Consider the following 21,890-nt stretch of genomic DNA (forward strand, 5'->3'; position numbering starts at 1 on the left):
GTTCTTTCATTCAGCATCACCATGAACGTGGGCTGACATTATATGGGGCAGGGGTCCATCCGTCTTTGCTATAAGTCAAGGTAGACTGAAGTAAAGTGTACAGACAACAACGCTAGCTGGGGGAGGAGGAAGAGAAGGTACTCTCTCCACAGTCAGAGTCAGTGTGTACCTCCTTTCCCTGGGTTTCCAAAACCTTCCACCTTTGTATCACAGGTGCAGTTTTATGGACAGGGTATCCTTTGAGATGGCAGATGACATATAGCACCAAGTTACTACTGAAGAACATTTTTAAAGAGATCTTATTAAGAGATTTATTGAATTTATGTATGAGTGCTCTGTCTGCAATACACCTTTATGCCAGAAGAGGGCATCAAATCCCACTACAGACTGTTGGTTGTGAGCCACCATGTAGTTGCTGAGAATTAAACTCAGGACCTCTGGAAGAGCAGCCAGTGCTCTTAATGGATGAACCATCTCTCCAGCCCTAAAGGACATTTTAAAACGAACATGAGGGGCTGGAGAGATGACTCAGAGGTTAAGAGCATTCCCTGCTCTTCCAAAGGTGTTGAGTTCAATTCCCAGCAACCACATGGTGGCTCACAACCATCTGTAATGGATGGGATCTGGTGCCCTCTTCTGGTCTGCAGGCACACACACAGACAGAATATTGTATACATAATAAATATATAAAAAAAAGAACATGACAAGAGTTATGAAAAAAATCTTGAAACCTGGATGGCTGGAAGTAATACACAACGTTAATACCAAACTCAGAGAGGGCAGGAATGCTTGGTTACCCTGTGCACTCAGCCTCTTTTTTGATGTTTTCAGCACAGAGTCTCTCCATGTAGCTCTGGCTGTCTTGGAACTCACTATATGGCTGTCCTTGAACTCACAGAGATCCACTTGCCCCTGCCATCCAAGTGTTGGGATAAAAGGGGCAAAGGTGTGCACCACAACCACCCAGCTTAGTCAGATAGCCTCTTAAATCCATCTACTCAAGCATCTGTAATGTTCTCAATACCACATGCTAACTCTACATAGGAACAGAAGTGGGCTGAGAGGAAATATCACTCATAAGCACAAATAAATTGCAGGCCATTACAATAATTACAGTGGTATCTGATACATACCAAGATTTGACCAAAGAGTTAAGTGTTAGCTAGAAAGCCCTATAGTGAAATGATCTGCATAGCTTTCTCTTCACTGTTCTGAGGAAGGACACTGGGTGGGGTAACAAGAGTCTACAGTCCAAGACAAACTTCCTTCTTTCTCATTATTTTTTGTTTTTCTGACACAGGGTTTCTCTGTGTAACAGCTCTGGCTGTCCTGGAACTCGCTCTGTAGACCAGGCTGGCCTCTCACTCAGAGATCCACCTGTCTCCGCCTTTAGAGTGCTGTGATTAAAGGCATCTGCCACCATGCCCAGCTTGCTTTCTCGTTCTTACTATCTACAGCTACCCGACATTTCAGAATGCAAGACACTAGAACCAACCTACGGAAAGGTGCTCTGACTCCAGTTCTTGGTATCCAGAGCACACCCTGGCATGCATCTTTATAACAGGTGCTAAAGGTATCTTCCTATTCTTGCAATCTCTGTATTTGACAAACAGTTAAACAAGGATGCCGGATGTTTGCAAAGGACAAAATGGTAAGTGCATCCAAATCTCCCAAGAAACATTATTCATGCAAAATATTTGACTCTCCAAGGAATTCTCAGCATAGAGAAGTCAGGAGCTAGTTAAGGGACACCTCTGATGATTGACATGAAAAGAGAAGGGGATGGAAGGTAAAAGATGTTTCCGGAGCTTGAGTAAACAATGTCTCTTCCTCTGAGTAGAGACAAGCCGGGTTGGTGCAAGGAGTAAGATGGGAAGTCAGGTTAGGCCTCTGAGGTCCGGCCAGGCCCGCAGAACAAGTTTTGCGATGGGCTCTGTCAAAGCCTCGCACCGAAAGGCTTTCAGTGCCGTGCGGGGACAGAAGACAGCGCGACCACCGGCCGGAGATGTGGCTCTGGGATTGCGGATCTACCGCAGCAGGACCGAGGCTCAGGCCTGGTGGCAAATGACACACTAGGTCGAGGCTGTGGCCCGGCTCCGAAGTTCGGGCTCTACGCAGAAATGAAGCCGGGCGGGAGGCCGGAAAACAAAGAGCAAGCCTCCCAAAGGCGCACGCCTCCCGCACGCCGCCATTTTGACAGAGGGGGCGGGGTCGCGGGGGGCGGGGCCTGGCGAGACCCAAACAAGTCCACGTGCGGGCCGGTCCGTCGCGGTGACGTCACGGAGCGTTGGCGCGTTGGCGCGCGCGCGCCGGCCTTACCCTTGCCGCGGGCCGTAAAGCGCGGAAGGTCGCAGGCCCCTGCGGTCCCGGAACTTTTCGTTCTGCGTCCCGTTCCCCTCCCCATGCCCCGTCCCCCTTTCCGGCCCGCGCCGACCCTCTGTAGCTGTTGTGCTGCCCTCCACTTCCGCGGGGCGTTGCCGAACGCGCTCCCCGCACTGGCGGGCCTCCGAGGTAAGAGGGTGGGGCGGCCTATCGTCCCTTGAACTCCTGCGTCCTCTACGCCTCTGTCCTCTGCGCTTTAGCCTCCGGGTCCCGGTTCTTCTCCCGGTCTCTAAGGCCGTGTGGTTGGACGCGAGAGTTTCAGTCAGAAGAGCTGTGCGAAACCTCGGGGTCCCGCGCCGGCTACCCCGGGTCTGGGCGCGGGCTCCCTCAGGGCGGCTGGGCCTCGGGGCTGATTGCAGCTCGGGCGGCCACGCACCTGCGGTCCCAGCCAGCTGTGTTCCCCACACGTCTGCAGGTGGAATTGTTTTCCCGCCCAGAAACGCACTGTTCGTTTGTGCTTTGCCAATCAGGGCAGTGGGGTTTCGAATGGGCGGCTTGAGGGGACCGTTGTGTGTGATACTGAGGTTCGAGTCCACGGTCTCCAAGCCCACTTTGAGCATTTCTGCAAAATCTTGCAATCTGGATGTAAAGGGATGGCGTATGGTCGAGGGTCCAGTCGGAAAGGCACCATTTTAGGGTCCGCTTTTTGGCGGCAGGGACTTGGTATCATTTTCTTAAACTGTCTGGAGCATCCGATGCATTTGTCGAAGAATACAGCATCCTGAACCCGCAGAATCAGACTGCAGAGGCAGATTCTGTTGCTTTTAAACTTATCCTGGTGATTCCCCTGCGTTACTTGTGGGAGATGTCCACATTCCGCCTTTATTCTTTGTGACCTGTGCCTCATCCTGTTAGAGGAAGAATTCAGCCGTTAGAGCTGTCACTGGTTTTGTCTTTGATAGGTGGTAGGGTCTCACACTGTAGCCCAGGCTCACCTGGACGTTCCTCTTGATTAAGCATCCGGTGTGCTGGGATTACAGGTGGGAGGGAGCCTTGTTCCAGGCTAGCGCTGTCACCTTGTTGGTGTAGTATCTGAGCAGAACCAGTCTGGGTTTTAAGGATGTTTAGACATCACTCTTACTAGTAGAGATGCACAGTCATTTTCACGAAAATGTAAAAATTTTTAAACGTGCTGACGTTTCATTTCGAACGAATTTGACATCTCCATTCTCTGTTTTCCCTCCCCGTGGAGCTTTGCTTTGGTTTTGGTGCCAGACCTTCTGGAGCGGACGCTCATACAGTCTCTTCCTGGTGTACTTTTATCTTTTTTAAGCTACTCTCTTTTTTATTATTAGATTTATTTTATGAGTATTTTGCCTACATGTATGTACGTATGCCCCACGTGCATGCTTGTCAGAAGAGAGCATTGGAGTCACTGGAACTGAAGTTACAGAGGATTATGAGCCCCCATGTGGGTGCTGGAAATTGATTCCAGGCCCTCTGCAAGAGCAAGAGGTGCTCTTAATACCGAGCTGTCTCTCTAGTGCTCCTTCCTGGTGTACTCTAATCCCCAGTGCTCTCATCTCTTCACTCACCAAGGTCATGGTCAGTATAAAGTCAACTGTCTTTTTCTTGACCTTAACAGGCTGGAAGTTGGGCATGGTTATTCTTTCCTGAAGCTCCTGTTTGTTCTTTTCTTTCTCTCCCAGCCTGAACATAGGTTTCTTAGGAAAAAGTGACTAAGCGTTCTGGAGAATGGAAGGGTTCTCAGGGAGGAATGAATACTCTGTTACTTTTCTTTTACCTCTGCAGTTCTCTTTTCCAGCTAGGGAATACCTGGTTCTGCCTCACAGCTGTTTAGTCCAAACTTACCTGGATTTCTTTGAAATGCAGTTTGAGCAGGTTGTGGTGGCTTCTGCCTTTAGTCCAAGCACTAGGGAGGCAGAGGCAGTGAATCTCTGAGGTCTAAGCCCCCCTGGTTTACATAGTAAGTTCTAGGCCACTGGCTACAAACCCTGTTTGTTATTGTTTGAGAGACCCTGTCTCAAACAATAACAACAAAACCCCCAAACAACAAAAAGAAAAGCAGTAGTATTAGTTAGGATAAATGGTAGACTCTGATGCTAGATTTGCAAAGTTTAGTCTTGAATTATAGAGTAGTTTACTTTATATAATTTTTATACTTTTACACATAAGTTTCCTAAAGTGTACAGCACAAATTATGTCTCTCTGATAGGATCGTGCTTAGATTAGTTGAATAGTTAGGAAATATCTTGTATAGCTGCCGCTGTTGTTCCTTGAGCCATCTCTCCAAGCCCCTGTATGTGTTTATTGAGTTAGGGTCTCCTTTAGCCTGAATTTGCTGCATCTGCTAGGATGATCTTAAGTTTCCTTCTCTTTTTGCCTCTTCTCACTGCTGGGATACAGTTGTTCACTGCCTTAGGAGTTTTATTTAATGGGGGAATGATAGTCTTTTTCCTCTCTCCCTCCCCATTTCTCCCTCTTCTTTCTCTCTCTGTTTTCTTCTCCCTACCCCACTTTACAGCTTCCCACAACTATGTGAGATAATATTTTTAATCCATGTTTTAGATGAGGACCCTGACACACAAAAAGCTGATCAAAGTCATACAGGTAATGAGATATAAGGAGATTTGACACCTACGTATGTGCTTTAGACCTTGGATTCCCCCACTGGGGAATTGCTGTATTACTCCTCCACTCAAATGCCTTACAGATAATTTGGGAGGATGAAAAGTTCTGTTCTGGGAGAAGTACAGAATGTCCTGGGAGAACACAGAGACTCCCTTACCCAAATACACTACCATATATGTGTGGAATAGGTTGTGTTCTGAAGAGATACATTTGCTTGGCATACAGGTGGCAGGAACTGTGCCAGATAGAGAAACAGTGCACACAGGTCCCAGGCATGCAGGAGAAAGTTAAGCCTGACTTGTTAGAGGAGTTCCCAGTAGTCTGTTCTGGCTTGGTGAGGGTTTGAGAGTCAAGAAGAACAGTGAGGCCAGAGATAAACGACATTGTGAAAAGTGTTGCATTTTGTAGTAAGGAGCTTTGACTTTTTCCTGCAGGCATCACCCTGTCACTGAAGGTTGTGAGAAGGGCCGTGGAAGACTGCTCACGTTCTCCTGTGTGTGGACTTAGGTGTGGTGGGAGGAAGGTGTTCACTAAAAGTAGAAGCTACAAACCTAGAGGCTTGCTCATATGATGGCAGGGAATTTGGAGAGGAGTAAATGGGTCTGTGTGAGCGTTAGGATGTAGACTGGAAAGGGGAGATCCTGAGAAATGATTGGGGAAGAGGGGTGAGAAAGGGAGGAACCTAGGTGACACTCTGGATTCTGTTATGTGGAGCCCCTGGGTACACAGTGTAGCAAAGATGGAGGAAGGGTGTTTGCATTTGGATGTGCTGGGATCAAGTGGGCATGGCCATTCAATACTTAATGAACAGATCTGAAGCTCAGGGTGTGGGATTCTTGGGTCAGGTCATGCATCATGGTGACATTCAAATCACCCTGGGGAAAGCTGGAAAGGGTCAGAGTAGAAGATAGGCTCAGGCAAGGAGGTGTGAGCCAGGAACTATAGAAGTGAAACCAGGAAGGTGTAATCTGTGGTCTTCATCAGCTGTGGTCAAGTGTGATGATGTGAGAGATATCCTTTGAAACCAGCAGAGTGAGTGGTTTTGGTGGTAAAAGTGTCAACACTGTGGTAGGGCCAAAGCTTGTTTTTTGTTGCAGGGGGATGAGGAAGTTGGGGGTAGAATATTTCCTGTTTATTTATTTACTATCAGGTGAAAGATAGGGTTTTGAAAGTTTCATTTATTTATTTGTTTGAGACAGGGTCTCACTACATAATACTGGCTAACCTGGAGCTTGCTGACGAGACCATACTGGCTTAACTGTGCTTGGGTTAAAGGCATGGTGCTGCCATGCCCAGCAAGAATCTGTCTAATTTTTATTTTATTATTATTATATATTTTTATTGATTTTGGTTTGTCAAGACAAGTTTTCTCTCTGTATAACAGCTCTGGCTCTCTTGGAACTGGCTCTGTAGACTTGACTGGCCTCGAACTCACAGAGCCCTACCTGACTCTGCCTCCCCAGTGCTATGATTAAAGGTGCGCATCACCACTGCCAGGTGTGTCATGTCTTATCTTTAATGTAGTGTTGGTATGAAACACAAGGTCTCAAGTATTGGACAATGGTTTGTTTTGCCACTCAACAAATTTATTTACCCAAGATTTTTTTTTTTTTTTTTTTTTTTTTTGGTTTTTCGAGACAGGGTTTCTCTGTGGCTTTGGAGCCTGTCCTGGAACTAGCTCTTGTAGACCAGGCTGGTCTCGAACTCACAGAGATCCGCCTACCTCTGCCTCCCAAGTGCTGGGATTAAAGGCGTGCGCCACCACCGCCCGGCGAATTTTTTTTTTTTAAATGATCTCTCTACATAGACCTGATTGTCCTGGAACTCACTATGTAGACCAGGCTGACTTTAAACAGAAATTCAGAGATCTGCCTGCCTTTGCCTCTTGAGTGCTGAGATTAAAGGTGTGTACCAGCACTCCCAGCCTCAAGAATAGATTTTTGTTTAAAAAATTCAGTTGGGGATTGGAGAGGTGGCTCAGTGGTTAAGAGAACTGACTGTTCTTCCAAAGTGCATAGGTTCAATTCCCTGTACCCACATGGCAGCAATAGTCTGTAACTTCAGTTCCAAGGGAATCTGGTGCCCACCCCCCTTTTTTTTGCTTCCTTGGGCACTGCACACATGTGTTGCATAGTCACATGTGCAAGTAATACACTCATACACATAAGACAAAGAAGCAAACAAACAAGCAAAAAGCTCAGTGGTGGTCGGGCTGTGGTGGCGCACGCCTTTAATCCCAGCACTTGGGAGGCAGAGGCAGGCGGATCTCTGTGAGTTCGAGACCAGCCTGGTCTACAAGAGCTAGTTCCAGGACAGGCTCCAAAGCCACAGAGAAACCCTGTCTCGAAAAACCAAAAAAAAAAAAAAAAAAGCTCAGTGGTAGAACTAGGCTGATGCACATCTGTGATCTTCACTTTGGAATGTGTATGTAGGAAGATCAGGAGGTCACTCATGGCTGCATAGTCTAGTACACTAAGATTTTTGTCTCAAAAAGAACAAGGACAAAAATCTCAGTGGCCATCATCTAGTCACAAAGGATGAGGAAATTGGAACTTAGGGTTTGGATGGTGGAAGACAAAAGTCTAGGAAATTGCCATACACACTGGTATTGATGGTTGTGATACGGGAACTCCAAGGTTCTTTCTGTATTTGAATTTTTTCTTTTTTTTTTTTTTGAGATAGGGTTTTTATGTGTATCTCTGGCTGTCTTGGAACTCACTCTGTAGACCAAGCTGGCCTCGAACTCACAGAGATCCGCCTGCCTCTTTCTCTCTGAGTGCTGGGATTAAAGGCTGCGCCACCACTGCCCAGCTTGTATTTGAATTTTTGCAATGACTGATTTGTACAACTTCAAATTTTTTGTAATAAAAATTTTATGATAGGAAGCTTTTGTTTCTTTATTAAATTATGTAGTGGGAACTTGAGCTTATTACCATGCTGGAGATAAGGAGCAAATTGCAGGAAATGATTGATTGCAGGATGTAAAAGAGACCAGTGTATTGGGCTGAGGTGCAGAGAAGGCAGATGAAGGGATTCTTTTTTTTTTTTTTTTTTTTGGTTTTTCGAGTCAGGGTTTCTCTGTGGCTTTGGAGCCTGTCCTGGAACTAGCTCTTGTAGACCAGGCTGGTCTCGAACTCACAGAGATCCGCCTGCCTCTGCCTCCCGAGTGCTGGGATTAAAGGCGTGCGCCACCACCGCCCGGCTCAGATGAAGGGATTCTAACACTGTGGAGAGACTGTCAACCTATTGAATATTTCAGGAATGAAAGGAGACTTTCTGCTTACGGAGGGAAGAAAGCTGGTATGTAAAAGACATAGAGAAGAGCGTGCTCGCAGAACCCTGAATAGAAATTCTTAGGGTTTTCTTTGTCGTGTCCTACAACGGATATAGGCCTGTTAACCTGAGTCACAAAGGAGCAGGGATGGCTTAATTAGGTTTCTATTTCTATGATAAAACACCATGACCAAAAGCAACTTTTATTTCATCTTACAAATCACAGGTCCATCATCCAGGGAAGTCAGAGCAGAAACACATGGCAGGAACTGTATGGAGGCCATAGAGGAGGCTTACTCCCCATAGCTTGTTCAGCCTGCTTTTTGTTTGTTTGAGACAGGGTTTCTCTCTATATCCCTATCTGGCTGTCCTAGAACTCACTCTGTAGACCAAGTTGGCCTCAGACTCACAGAGAACCACCTGCCTCTGCCTCCCAAGTGCTGGGATTAAAGGAATGAGCCACCATGCCTGACTGATCAATCTGTTTTCTTTTTTTTCTTTTTCTTTTTTTTTTGGATTTTTCGAGACAGGGTTTCTCCGTAGCTTTTGGTTCCTGTCCTGGAACTAGCTCTTGTAGACCAGGCTGGCCTCGAACTCAGAGATCCGCCTGCCTCTGCCTCCCGAGTGCTGGGATTAAAGGCATGCGCCACCACTGCCCGGCTTCAATCTGTTTTCTTAAACACGCAGGACCACCTGCCCAGAGATGACAACTGTCTATAGTTATCTGGGCCTTCCCATATCAATTCCCAATCAAGAAAATAGATCACAGACTTGCCCATAGATCAGTCTGATAGGGGCATTTTCTCAGTTGAAGTTCCCCCTACCCAAATGACTCTGACTTGTGTCAAGCTGATATAAAACCAACACAAGGGTCATTTCTAAGACCAAATGTTAATGGTTGATATTGGAATAAGAACAGACAGTAGAACATGGCTAAGATAATGTGTAGCATTGTCTTCTCCAGGGAGAGCTGTGTTCCCTTTGGGATAGGAGATGGAGAGAATGTTAGTAAAACTTGAAAATGTGGCCTAGAAGGCCCAGTGGAGAATTTGAGATGAGGTTGGATTTATAGATAGAAACTAGTTATATGAAGATTAGATTTCAAACAACTACTCAAGTAGAGAAATTTATATTTCCCTTTTGTTTTTTTTTAAATAATTTCACTTTATTTTCAATGTGCATTGGTGTGAAGGTGTCAGATCCCCTGGAACTGGGGTTACAGACAGTTGTGAGCTGCTATGTGGGTGCTGGGAATTGAACTAGGGTCCTCTGGAAGAGCAGCCAGTGCTCTTAACCACTGAGCCATCTCTCCAGCCCCTGTTTTGTCTTTTGGTTTTTTTTTTTAGACAATATCTTGTGTAATAGCCATGACTGTTCTGGTTTTTTTTTTTTGATTTTCGAGACAGGGTTTCTCCATAGCTTCTTGGTTCCTGTCCTGGAACTAGCTCTTTTTTTTTTTTTTTTTTTTTCGAGACAGGGTTTCTCTGTGGCTTTGGAGCCTGTCCTGGAACTAGCTCTTGTAGACCAGGCTGGTCTCGAACTCACAGAGATTCACTTGGCTCTGCCTCCCAAGTGCTGGGATTAAAGGCATGTGCCACCACCGCCCGGCCCATGACTGTTCTGGAACTTGCTCTGTACACCAGGTTGGCCTCAAACTCCCAGAGATCCACCTGCCTCTGCCTCCCGAGTGCTGGGATTAGAGGCATGCTCCACCACCACCTAGCTTTGATGTTGTTATTTTTGTCTTGGAATATTTTGAGATGTGGTTAGTTCGCAAATATCAAAACCTCTCTGCTTTAGCTTCCAAAGTGCTAGGTGATAGTTGTGGGTCACTACACCAGACTGTAAAACTTGAGGTAGAGCCTAACAGGAAGCCAGAAGTGATATTGATCTCCATTTGAATGAGATTTTTCTCTGTGTACCCTGTCTGCCCAGTTCTGAGTATTAGAGAGCTGGCACAGTCATTAAGATCATTGACTGCACTTCTAAGGGGCCCTGGTTTGATTCCCAGCACTCACATGAGACTCAAAACTATCCGTGACTCCAGTCTAGCAGATCTGACACCCTCTTCTGATCTTCTCAGGCACCATGTATACATGTGGTGCACAGATACACCTGCAAACAAGGCATTCATATATAAAAATAAATCTTAAGGACATTTAAAAAGATTGCAGTTCTGAGTCCTTTCTGATGGTGTCTTTGGCCTTAGAGGCCATGAACCATGGGGAGTCTGTAGTGGAGGGGGTGGCAGCTTTACTAGCAGTGTCTGCCACCCTGTGTCTTAAGCTCTTTAATGCTGGCATAGTCTGCTAGTAGGTCAGCTTTTTTTTCTTGAGACTTAAATAGTTCTCCGTATTCCTGTTAGATTTTGTCAAAACCCTACCTTTTAGTTTTCAACCAGTAATTTGTATACTAGACCATATCAGTCTCTTGTGGTTGGGTTCTTCCTTCAGTTCCTATTACCCAGCATTCACTTGTTTCCTTATTGCCATTCTAAGCAGATATGATAGTCAAATCTGTTCTGTTATCTTTGTGTGTTTTCCATGTCTTTGTCTCTGTCCAGCCTTTAGTCTTCCAAGAGTCAACTTAAATCCTACTTTGAGTATGATCCTTTTCCTGATGACCTTAACCTTTGCCTTTTTCTTTAGCCTATTGATATTATCTTGTAGAAATATATATGACTTAGCCAGGCAGTGGTGACCCACACCTTTGATTCCAGTACTCAGGATGCAGAGGCAGGTGCATCTCTGAGTTCAAGGCCAGGGTCTACAGAGTGAATTTCAGGATAGCAAAGGCTACACAGAGAAACCCTGTTTCAAAATACAAAATGAAGCAAAAAAAGAAATATGTATGACTTGTGTGTAAATGATAAGCTAAAACCCTTTTCGCTCTTTCCATGGAACAGTGTCTAATACTTTAGTCTTTACTGTTTCCTTTGGGTCAATCCCAGGCCGCTTTCACTGGGTTCTGGGTCCTGTTGTCTCTTCTTTTCCTAAGGACTCTGTTCTTTGTTTTTGCATCTCCCCAGCACTTCTGCTGGATTACAGGTGTTGGACTCAGGTTATGAGGCTCCATGGCAAAGTGCCTCCACCCACCAAGTTATCTCACTAGCTCTTATTCTTTCTGTCTGTGTCTGTCTGTCAGTATCTATCTTTAGATAAGATTTCTAACCTAAGCTGGCCTGAAAATCTCGGTGTAGCTGAGGATGATCTTGGACTTCTGTGGATCCTCATGTCTCCACCTCTCAAATGCTAGAATTATAGGCTGTGCTGCTAGGCCTAGATTAGGCTTCTTTATGCTTGTTTTTTGTTGGCCTGCTTGCTTGCTGTTGGTGGTGGTGGGGTGTGTGTGTGTGTGTTGTTTTTTTGAAACAGAATCTCCCTTTGTAGTTCTGGCTCTCTTGGAACTTTTTTTGTAGACCATGCTGACCTTGAACTCAGAGATTCTCCTTCCTAAGCCTCTAGAGTTTAATCCTCTGTGACTAAAGACTTGTGCCACTGTACTTGACTTGTTTTTTTGTTTTTTGTTTTGTTTGTTTGTTTTATTTTTTTGTTGTTGTTAAATCCTTTTCTTTTAGTTATAAGAACTGAGTTAAATAGAGTGAAAAAATGTTTTGTTTTTTTAGTTCGGATTCTTTGGATCTTCTCAGCTGAGACCCTATCTCCCAGTTGGTGATGCTTTACCGGTTGCTTTCGATTGTCCAAAGACAAAGAACTAGCCCAGGATGGCAGACCTGGTCATCAGCAAGAAGCAGCACATCCGCTGCCGAGGCACATTCTATTGCCCTGCCTGCCCAGGCCCAGGTGGTCATCTGTGGGGGTGGAATCATGGGTACATCCGTGGCCTATCACCTCTCCAAAATGGGGTGGCAGGATATTGTCCTTTTGGAGCAGGGCAGGTAAGGATCAGATTGGCTTGTCTTGGGGTTTGGCTGCAATAACAGTTTAGGGCTCCTTCGTTTTCTGACTTTTCCATAATGTCATACCTGTAGGTCATCTAAATGTAGTACTCTAGTGAGAGAAGACTCAGGTGAAATCTACCCCGTGGTTAGCTGTGTTCTAGCACTAACGTTTTCTGCATTTTAGAGAGGTAGCAGATTTGAATAGAGTGTGTAAGAGGACATGCTTTCACAGCACAGCTTGTCTGCCGTCCTCACACTGCACAGCTGCATCCTGTGCTCTTGAGATGAACAAAATTCTGGCCATTTCCTTTTATTAGTTTTCATTGAATTCAGCATAGTTTTAGATTTAATGGGTTTGAGAGCCCAGCAGTTAAATGCACTGGATACTCTTCTAGAGGACCCAGGTTGGTTCCCCAGCACCCACGTGGCATGTCATAGTCATCTGAACTCCAGTTCCAGGGGGTCTGATACACTCTTCTGGCCTCTGTGGGCATGAGGCACACATGTGGTGCAAAGATATATGTAAACAAAATACTCATACACATAAAAATAGATGAAAAGGGCCGGGCGGTGGTGGCGCACGCCTTTAATCCCAGCACTCGGGAGGCAGAGGCAGGCGGATCTCTGTGAGTTCGAGGCCAGCCTGGTCTACAAGAGCTAGTTCCAGGACAGGCACCAAAGCTACAGAGAAACCCTGTCTCGAAAAACCAAAAAAAAAAAAAAAAAAAAAAAAAAAATTAGATGAAAAGGGTATTATAATGTGGGGTGTATATGTGTATGGATGGTTCTCTCTCCACCTTTGTCTTTTTGGGGTGGGTAAAGATTTTTTTTCTTTTCTTTTTTTTTTTTTTTTGGAGACAGGGTTTCACAATGTAACCCTGGCTGTCCTGGAACTTGCTCTGTAGACCAGGATGGTCTTGAACTCACAGAGATCTGCCTGCCTCTGCCTCCCAAGTGCTGGGATTAGAGGCGTGTGCCACTACCACCTGGCAAACCTGGGTCTGTTGTAAGAACAACCAGTGTTCTTAACTTGCTGAAACTTCTCTAGTGCTGGACCCTGAATTTATATCAGTAGATACAAGTGAACCTTTCTAACAGTATTTTGCTCCTGTGCTGCAGGCTGGCTGCTGGCTCAACAAGGTTCTGTGCTGGCATCCTAAGCACTGCTAGGCATTCAAGTATTGAACAAAAGATGGCAGACTATTCAAACAAACTCTACCATCAGTTAGAGCAAGAAACAGGGATCCAAACAGGTAAGCAGGTAATCTGCTGTTTATTGGTCTTCTTGTCTTTAAATCCTTACTCCTAGTTTCTGTGTGGTCTTGTATTTTATCGGATCTGGTGATTAAGACTTGTGTTTGAGAATTTGCCTCAAATCAGGGTGTTCCTTTGGGCAGGTCATGTAGCTTGCCTTCAACTTTTCCTATAGAGAAAAGAAATTACAGTCAGTAACCCAGCTCATTTTCAGAATCTATAACTTTTGTATTTTATTTTATTTTTTTTGGTGGGAGTGCTTGGGATTGAATCTAGGGCGTTCAGATCCTATCATTTTCATGATAGGAAAGTTTTCCTAGGCCATTTAAAAATATATTTCAAGCCGGGCGGTGGTGGTGCACACCTTTAATCCCAGCACTCGGGAGGCAGAGGCAGGCGGATCTCTGTGAGTTCGAGACCAGCCTGGTCTACAAGAGCTAGTTCCAGGACAGGCTCCAAAACCACAGAGAAACCCTCTCTCGAAAAACAAAACAAAAAACAAAACAACAACAACAACAACAACAACAAAATATATATATATATATTTCAATCATTTAGATATATGGTAAAGGGTACCACTTAGCTCCTAAACAAGAGAAGGAAAAGAACATACGTTCAGGTCTTAGCAGTTAAATCACAGTTCAGCTCAGTTTGTTCTTTGGCTGTACTGGGGAAGGAGCGGGGATCTGACTCTCTGGTGATCAGTGTTATGAATGACTTTTACCAAACAATGTACTTCCACCAAGACTAGAAAGGAAAGAGGTAAACTATCTAATAAAGAGATGAGTTCTTACCCTAGTAAGACTTTTAGCCATAGTAACTTTTGTTATTATTATGAGTGCCTTATTTTTTAAATTACTTCTTTTAATTTTATGTACATTGGTGCCCCACCTGCACATTTGTCCGTGTGAGGGTGTCAGATCTTGGAGTCACAGACACTTGTTAGCTGCCATGTGGGTGCTGGGAATTGAACCTGGATCTCTGGAAGAGCAGTCAGTGCTCCCAGCCGCTGAGACATCTCTCTAGCCCATGAGTGCTTTTCTATATGCTAGAATTCTAGTTGACGCTCACGAAAGTGTGAGCTGAAAGTAGTTATGTCTCTGATGTGTTTTAAATTTTGCTAGAAGCCCAAAGGGAGCAAATTCATTTACTCAAGGGTAGTAAGTAGAAGCACTAGGATTATAGCAGGTCTAACCTATCAATCTAGTGGATCCCACTGGACTGATCACTTGATTGACTTTTCTTACAGGGTACTTAAGGACAGGCTCAATCTCTCTGGCCCAAACTCAGGACCGGTTGATCTCTCTGAAGCGCATCAACTCAAGGCTGAAGTATGTAAGAGACTAGACACCATCCTGACTTTACCCACTTGACTCTGTCACAGAGCCCATGAATGTCTTTGTCCCCTTGTGTTCTGTGGCAGTGTTGTAGGTATCCCTTCTGAGATCATCTCTCCGAAGAAAGTGGCTGAACTTCACCCTCTCCTCAATGTGCACGATCTGGTGGGGGCCATGCATGTTCCTGAGGATGCAGTGGTGTCCTCTGCTGATGTGGCTCTTGCCCTGGCAAGTGCTGCCTCCCAGAATGGTGAGTGGGTCTTTTTATTTATTTGTTTATTTGTTTTTGTTGTTACTATCATTTGCATGGATTTGGAAAGAAGAGGTTATCTAAGAGAGTGTATCATGGTAGGGAACACCACCAGCTCAGGCATGGAGAAAGCATCTTCATTGGGATATTCAGCTTTCTTGTTTTGATCACTGTAGTGTGTTTTTCAGTTGATCCATTGAATATTTTTCTTAGAGTTAATTTTTGTTGTTGTTGTTCCAAGGAGCTACTTGTGTTGATTCATACACATCAGATTTATGAGAGCCCCTCCCAGTGAACTTGAGAAGTGCCAAGGCTAGAGAAAAATTTGGTAGTTTAATCTATAGCTTAAATGTGATCCAGAGTAAATCAGAAAAAGACTTACTGCTGTCTAGAGTGTTACATACATTTTATGATTCATTATAGTGCTGGGGATTGAACACAGGGCTTTTGCCAGGCAGGCAGGTGTTCTGCTACTAACCTATATTCCTTGCCTTTGATTTTTTTTTTTTTTTTAAAGTAGGGTTTCACTATTAGTTCAGGCTGTCCTGGAACTTGGCATGTAGCCAGATCTCAGACTCCTAAGTACTGGAATTACATGTGTACGGCATCATACCTTGCCGAGGTTTTTTTTTTGTTTTGTTTTTGTTTTTGTTTTTCGAGAGAGGGTTTCTCTGTGGTTTTGGAGCCTGTCCTGGAACTAGCTCTTGTAGACCAGGCTGGTCTCGAACTCAGAGATCCGCCTGCCTCTGCCTCCCGAGTGCTGGGATTAAAGGCGTGCGCCACCACCACCCGGCCCGAGGTTTTGTTTAAGTACTGACCCAGTTTCTCCAATGCCCCTTTGGAGCAGAGATTCTGCTTCAGAGACCTTAATTCTGTAACATCAAATAATTTGTGCGCCAACCCCCCCCCCCCCACACACACACACAGGGTTTCTGTGTGTAGCCCTGGCTGTCCTGGAACTTGCTCTGTAGACCAGGCTGGTCGCAAACTCGGAGATCTTCCTGCTCTGCCTTGGTGTGCTGGGGTTAAAGGTGTGCCCACCACTGCCCACTAATAACTTGCCTTCTTTTTCTTTATTTTGGAACAGGTGTTCAGATTTATGATCGGACAAGTGTTCTTCATGTATTGATCAAAAAAGGTCGAGTTACTGGTGTGGAGACAGATAAAGGACAGATTGAATGCCAGTATTTTGTCAACTGTGCTGGTCAGGTAGGTTGACCACGGCACTAGGTTTCCGACTTGGTTTAACTTGGAGTTTTTGTGTAGAGATATAAAGGATTGTCGTTTTACTGGTTAAAGAGACACCAGGCACTTACACTGCTTATGTGGACTAGGAATACAATCCAGAATTGTGTTCTAAACCTATTCTTAGTTACAGATACAGGCAGCTCTCCACACGGGGTACAGTAGTACCATCCTAGTAGAAGACCACCAAATAGGCATTAGCATGAATCATGGTTTTAGAGCTAAATTTTCATGATGTTACAATTCATTTTAAAAACTCAAATATAAATCAGAACGATGGATCCAGTTTCTAGAGTGTAAGCTGCTTCTACTTCTGAGGCAGACTGCTCCCTTGTCCTCTACTCTGCGGTCTACAGCAGATGTTGGAATACTTTCTGCTGCAGATCATGCATTTAATGGTTGGTGTTTGGGGTTTCTAGCTGATGCCCGACATTATATTTAGAGGGCTTCTTTTGACTAGGAAATCCATCTTTTCATTGAAAAGATAATTTTATGCTTTAGAAAGTATAGCATTGCTCACTGTTGAAATAATTGAACTAGATAGGTCAGGCTGAACTTGACTTCCCGTGCCTGACACTGCAATAGGAGCGCTCAGGCCACTTGAAATTAGTTCAAGAGGCTGAATTTGCTCATTTGTGTTTCTGTTCCTCTTCCCACCTACAAATTGTCCATTGTAGTGGGCATATGAGCTGGGTCTGTCCAACGAGGAGCCGGTTAGTATCCCGCTACATGCCTGTGAACACTTCTACCTTCTGACTCGTCCCTGGGATACCCCTCTGCAGAGCAACACACCAAGTGAGGACTTGTACTTTATTTATTTATTTTTAATATTATCTCTTTGCTGATATCCTGTCCTTTGAAAGGAAGACTTTTCATTAAGGACACATTATGCGTAGAGGATTTTTTTCTTTTCTGGAACATGTTACAGGGAGGTGGATCCAGATTTAACTTTCCTTTGATTATGTCTTAAGAAAAGATGGACAAAATGAACATGTCATTAAACAATTTTTTGTTTATTTTTGTTATTGTTGTCTTATAAGCTAATTTAAGTCCTAATAGAGGTCATTGAGAATTTTGGAATATCACTTTTGCCTTTTAACTTGAATGGTGTCAGTTGTAGAAGGGTATAGGTAAGCTGTATGCTTAATTTAATGGTTACAAACCACTGAAGGGGAAAGGGTGGGATTTTTTTGTTTTATTTTTGGTTTTTTGAGACAAGGTTTCTGTATTGCCCAGGCTATTCTGGAACTCACTCTGTTGAACAGGCTGGCCTCAAGCTCAGATTCCCCTGCCTCCTGAGTGCTGTGATTAAAGGCGTGTGCCACCACTGTCTGGTTTTATTTTATATTTTGAGACAGGGTCTCATTGTATAGTCCTGGATGGCCTGAAACTTACTTTTGTGTGCGTGGAGGCAGAGACAGACATGCCTGTCTTAGAAGGCTTTTGATAACCTTTTCAGAGAATGAACTCTGTGCCTCCCATTCCTGTTAGACTTTGGCTAGGAGCTGGAAAGTAAATCTTTATTAAAACCAAACTTTTAGCCGGGCGGTGGTGGCGCACGCCTTTAATCCCAGCACTTGGGAGGCAGAGGCAGGTGAATCTCTGTGAGTTCGAGACCAGCCTGGTCTACAAGAGCTAGTTCCAGGACAGGCTCCAAAAAACCACAGAGAAACCCTGTCTCGAAAAACCAAAAAAAAAAAAAAATAAAACCAAACTTTTAATATAGTTTGGTTGTGAAGTATTGGCAAAACTTTTAGGTTCCCAGTTATGTTTGGGATAATTGGAGAAACCACCTTCTCTGTAATTCTTCCTCATTACCTCTAATGGTATTTTAAAACTAATGGATAACTGTATTTATTGCATGCTGGTCTGTTAGTAAAGTCATTCATGAGTGTTTTCTTTCTCTCTTCATCTCAGAATCTGGCTGGTTTCTAACCCCCTGTTTTTCTCCTTACTCTACTTCCTTGTCATTTCTCTTCAGCTATTGTGGATGCTGATGGAAGAATTTACATCAGGAACTGGCAGGGTGGCATATTGTCTGGAGGCTTTGAGAAGAACCCAAAACCTATTTTCACTGAGGGCAAGAACCAGTTGGAAATTCAGAACCTGAGGGAAGATTGGGATCACTTTGGTATGTGAAGTAAACTATAATAACAATGCCTTCTACTTTTCAAAAATGTTACATTTTTTAAGGCATTTTCATGAATAGTTCTTTGTTTATCTTTAAGATAACTCCAGGAAGCACGATAGTAATCATGAAAAATAGTCTAGAGTTTACCTGATCTAAGGATGTGGGTACTGGTTGGACTCAGGGGTCTACAGTCTTGTTTAATGAACTTGACTCATCATTTACTTAAATCACTGCTGATACTTTAGAAGGGGACCTTCTTTTGGTAAGACTTATGAAATTGAAGAGGTTTTTACGAAGCTGAACTATTAGCCAGGCATGGTGTTATGTGCCTGCAAGTAATCACAGCATGTGGAAGGCTGAGGCAGGAGATTGTGAAAGTAGATTTTTTTGGTAATATGGTCTTTATTAAGTCTTTAAATCACTTTAATTGTCTTTATTAAATAATTATTGTAGTTACATGGTTATAAATTGAAAGGGTATGAAAAGATACCCATCTCTCATCCTTGATGGACTTTTAAAAAAATAAGCTGCTACTTAGGGGAAACTTTAAACCCTGTGCCCATCAACCAGTTACTCCTGTTTCCATGTATTATTACTGCTGCCACATGGAACAGTGGCCAGAGACAGTATAGAACAAGATGCAAACTTGTTTGTACGTCTGTCTCATGTAGGAAACACTGTCTTTCATGGAAACATTAGGTGGTCTGTAAGACCTTTTCCCGACACCTGACCCTCTGAGATCACTGCCTGTGTGTAACCTCATGTATTACTTTATGCTCTGAAGCGCCTTGCCTTTGAAAAGTGTGGCTTTTCTTACTCTGAATGCCAGGCATTTTGTAGTTGTGTTTTGTAATTCCACCAAACTTTCTTCTTTCTCATAACTGACCAAATGACTCTTAGAAAGTCTTCCCTAAAAGATTTTTTTGGAAGGAGTAAAAACTATAAGAACTTTAAAAAATTTAATTCCCTAAAGGTGAGGACTCTGTTTGGGTTTGTTTTGATTGCTCAGAGCCCCTGTTGAGTTCCCTCCTGCGTAGGATGCCAGTATTGGAGACTCTGGAGATTTTGAAGTTGGTGAATTGCCCTGAGACCTTCACACCAGACATGAAGTGCATCATGGGCGAGTCTCCTGTAGTACAGGGCTACTTTGTCCTGGCAGGGATGAACTCTGCTGGCCTGTCGTTGGGTGGAGGAGCTGGAAAGTAAGTCTCTTTTTCCATAGTCACCTGTGGACACCTTAGCTTGCCAGGTTCTTCCCTTTCAGGTTACTTGTTGTTAATATGCTCTGTGACCAGATAGTAATGTTAATAATAATAATAATAAACATTTTTGAGTTGTTATCTTCAAATTAATTACTTTGGAGAGTTTCCTTGCATTCCATAAACGTTACTGTATAAAATATTTTGGGAACTCAGTCATTTAGTTAATCACAGAACCTGTGAAATTTTTTCCTTTTAACTTTTCAGCTGTAACAAATGTTAGTGTTTTGATCATATAAGGTTAGAAATAGCTAGGTATGGTAAATGAAATAGGTATTCAGCCTAGGCAATTAAAATTTTAGTTTAAAAATAGGTACTTACAAATATCAGCTAGGGCTGGGTGCACACCTTTAACCCCAGCACTCAGGAGGCAGAGGCAGGCGAATCTCTGAGTTTGAGGCCATTCTGGTTTACAGAGCGAGTTCCAGAACAAGTTCCCAAAGCTACACAGAGAAACCTTATTTAAAAAAAAAAAATCAGCCAGGGTGTTACACGCTTTTAATCTAACCTGGGGAGGCAGAGGCAGGTAGAACTCTGTAAATTTGAGGCCAGTCTGATCCATGAAGAGAGTTCCAGGCCGGCCAAGGCTACATGGTGAGACTTTGTTTAAAATAAAAAATAAGCCAGTCACAGAAGGATACAAATACTGTACATTTATGTGAGGTACTTCTAGTAGTCCTAGAAACAGAAAGAAAAATAGTATTTGCTAGGGAAGAGAAGGTGGGGAGTTACTATTAGATAGGTCTGGTGTTTCAGTTTTTCAAGATGAAATGAGTTCTAGAAATGGATTGTGGTTGTAGTTACACAGTAGTGCAGATCTACTTAATTTCACTGAGCCACACACTTAAAAATAGGTGATTTGTTGTCCTTGCTGCATCCTACAATCCCAGATCTTGGGAGGAAGTTAATCAGATTGATCTGGTGGCACATGCTTGCAATCCTAGGAGACTGAGGGACAGGATTGCAGTGAGTTTGAGGACAGCCTGGACTACAAAGAATGAGAAACCGGGCCGGGCATGGTGGTGCATGCCTTTGATCTCAGCACTTGTAGGGGAAGAGGCAGGCAGATCTCTGTGAGTTCTAGACCAGTCTGATCTACAGATTGAATTCCAGGACTGCCAGGGTAGTTACACAGAGAAGCCCTGTCTTGAAAAACCAAAAAGAAAAAAAAAAGTAACTGTTTTTAAAAACCCAACAACTCAGGCTGGAGAGGTGGCTCAGTGGTTAAGAGCACTGGCTGCTCTTCCTGTGATCCTGAGTTTACTTCCCAGGAACTGAATGGTGGCTCACATAGCGTCTGTAATGAGATCTGGTGCCCTCTTCTGGTCAGAATACTGTATGCATATTAAATAAGTTTTTAAAAAAATGAGCTGGGCAATGGCATACACCTTTAATCCCAGCACTCTGGGAGGCAGCAACAGAGGTGGATCTCCATGTATTCGGGTCCAGCCTGATTTTCAGAGCAAGTTCCAGGGCAGGCTCCAAAGCTACAGAGAAACCCTGTCTCGAAAAACCAAATAAATAAATAAGTAAATGAATGATTAAATCATGAAGTCAGTATTTTTGAGTGACTTAACAAATGGCTCAGATGAGCAGTGGTGGCGCACGCCTTTAATCCCAACACTTGGGAGGTAGAGGCGGCGAATCTCTGTGAGTTCGAGGCCAGCCTGGTCTATAAGAGCTAGTTTCAGGACAGGGTCCAAAGCTACAGAAAAACCCTGTCTCGAAAAACCAAAAAAAAAAAAAAAGTTACAAGAAACAATTGGAACAAAGAGTTGGTGAGATAACTATATAATACTCCAGGTGACTATTTATAAGAAAACAAAACAGCTATAAATTTTCTCATAGATATGACTTATATCTTAAACATGCTCTAAGAGGTCCTATTATTAGAGTTAAAATCTTCATAGTGAGGCTAGAGAGATGGCTCAGCAGTGAAGAGCACACCTGCTCTTCCAAAGGACCTAGGCTTCAGTTCCAGCACCAGCATGGCAGCTTATAACCATCTGTAATTCTAGTCCCATCAGATCCAGTGCTCTCTTCTGGCCTCTGCAAGCACCAGGGTTTTTTGTTTTGTTCTGTTTCTGTTAGTGTATGTATGCATGTGAACATATATGCAGGTAAAGCATCCATACACATAAATTAAAAAAAAAAAAACAACTTCAAAAGCTGGATGTGGTGGTACTCCCCTGTAATCCCAGCACTTGTGAAGCAGAGGCAGGCAGATTTCTGTCGGTCTGAGGCCTGGTCTACATAGTTCCAGGAC

The 21,890-nt window shown here is 43.8% G+C and overlaps 1 protein-coding gene across 2 annotated transcripts in view; it reads left to right on the forward strand.

The window, feature by feature from the left end:
- Positions 1-2,334: 2,334 nt before the first annotated feature.
- Positions 2,335-21,890, forward strand: part of Pdpr (pyruvate dehydrogenase phosphatase regulatory subunit) — a 39,328-nt gene continuing 19,772 nt past the window's right edge. For both annotated transcript variants that reach the window (XR_009055735.1, XM_057753661.1), the window contains exons 1-9: positions 2,335-2,511; positions 11,873-12,145; positions 13,268-13,401; positions 14,652-14,733; positions 14,826-14,989; positions 16,077-16,198; positions 16,912-17,029; positions 18,216-18,365; positions 19,375-19,567. Coding sequence is in view for 1 of the 2 variants with exons in the window: in XM_057753661.1 (XP_057609644.1) it covers positions 11,922-12,145; positions 13,268-13,401; positions 14,652-14,733; positions 14,826-14,989; positions 16,077-16,198; positions 16,912-17,029; positions 18,216-18,365; positions 19,375-19,567 (1,187 nt within the window). In the remaining variant the exon portion in view is untranslated. The remainder of the gene's footprint in view (positions 2,512-11,872; positions 12,146-13,267; positions 13,402-14,651; positions 14,734-14,825; positions 14,990-16,076; positions 16,199-16,911; positions 17,030-18,215; positions 18,366-19,374; positions 19,568-21,890) is intronic.

This window comes from Chionomys nivalis, chromosome 21 (assembly GCF_950005125.1).
Source record: "Chionomys nivalis chromosome 21, mChiNiv1.1, whole genome shotgun sequence".
In the NCBI taxonomy this organism is placed as follows: domain Eukaryota; kingdom Metazoa; phylum Chordata; class Mammalia; order Rodentia; family Cricetidae; genus Chionomys; species Chionomys nivalis.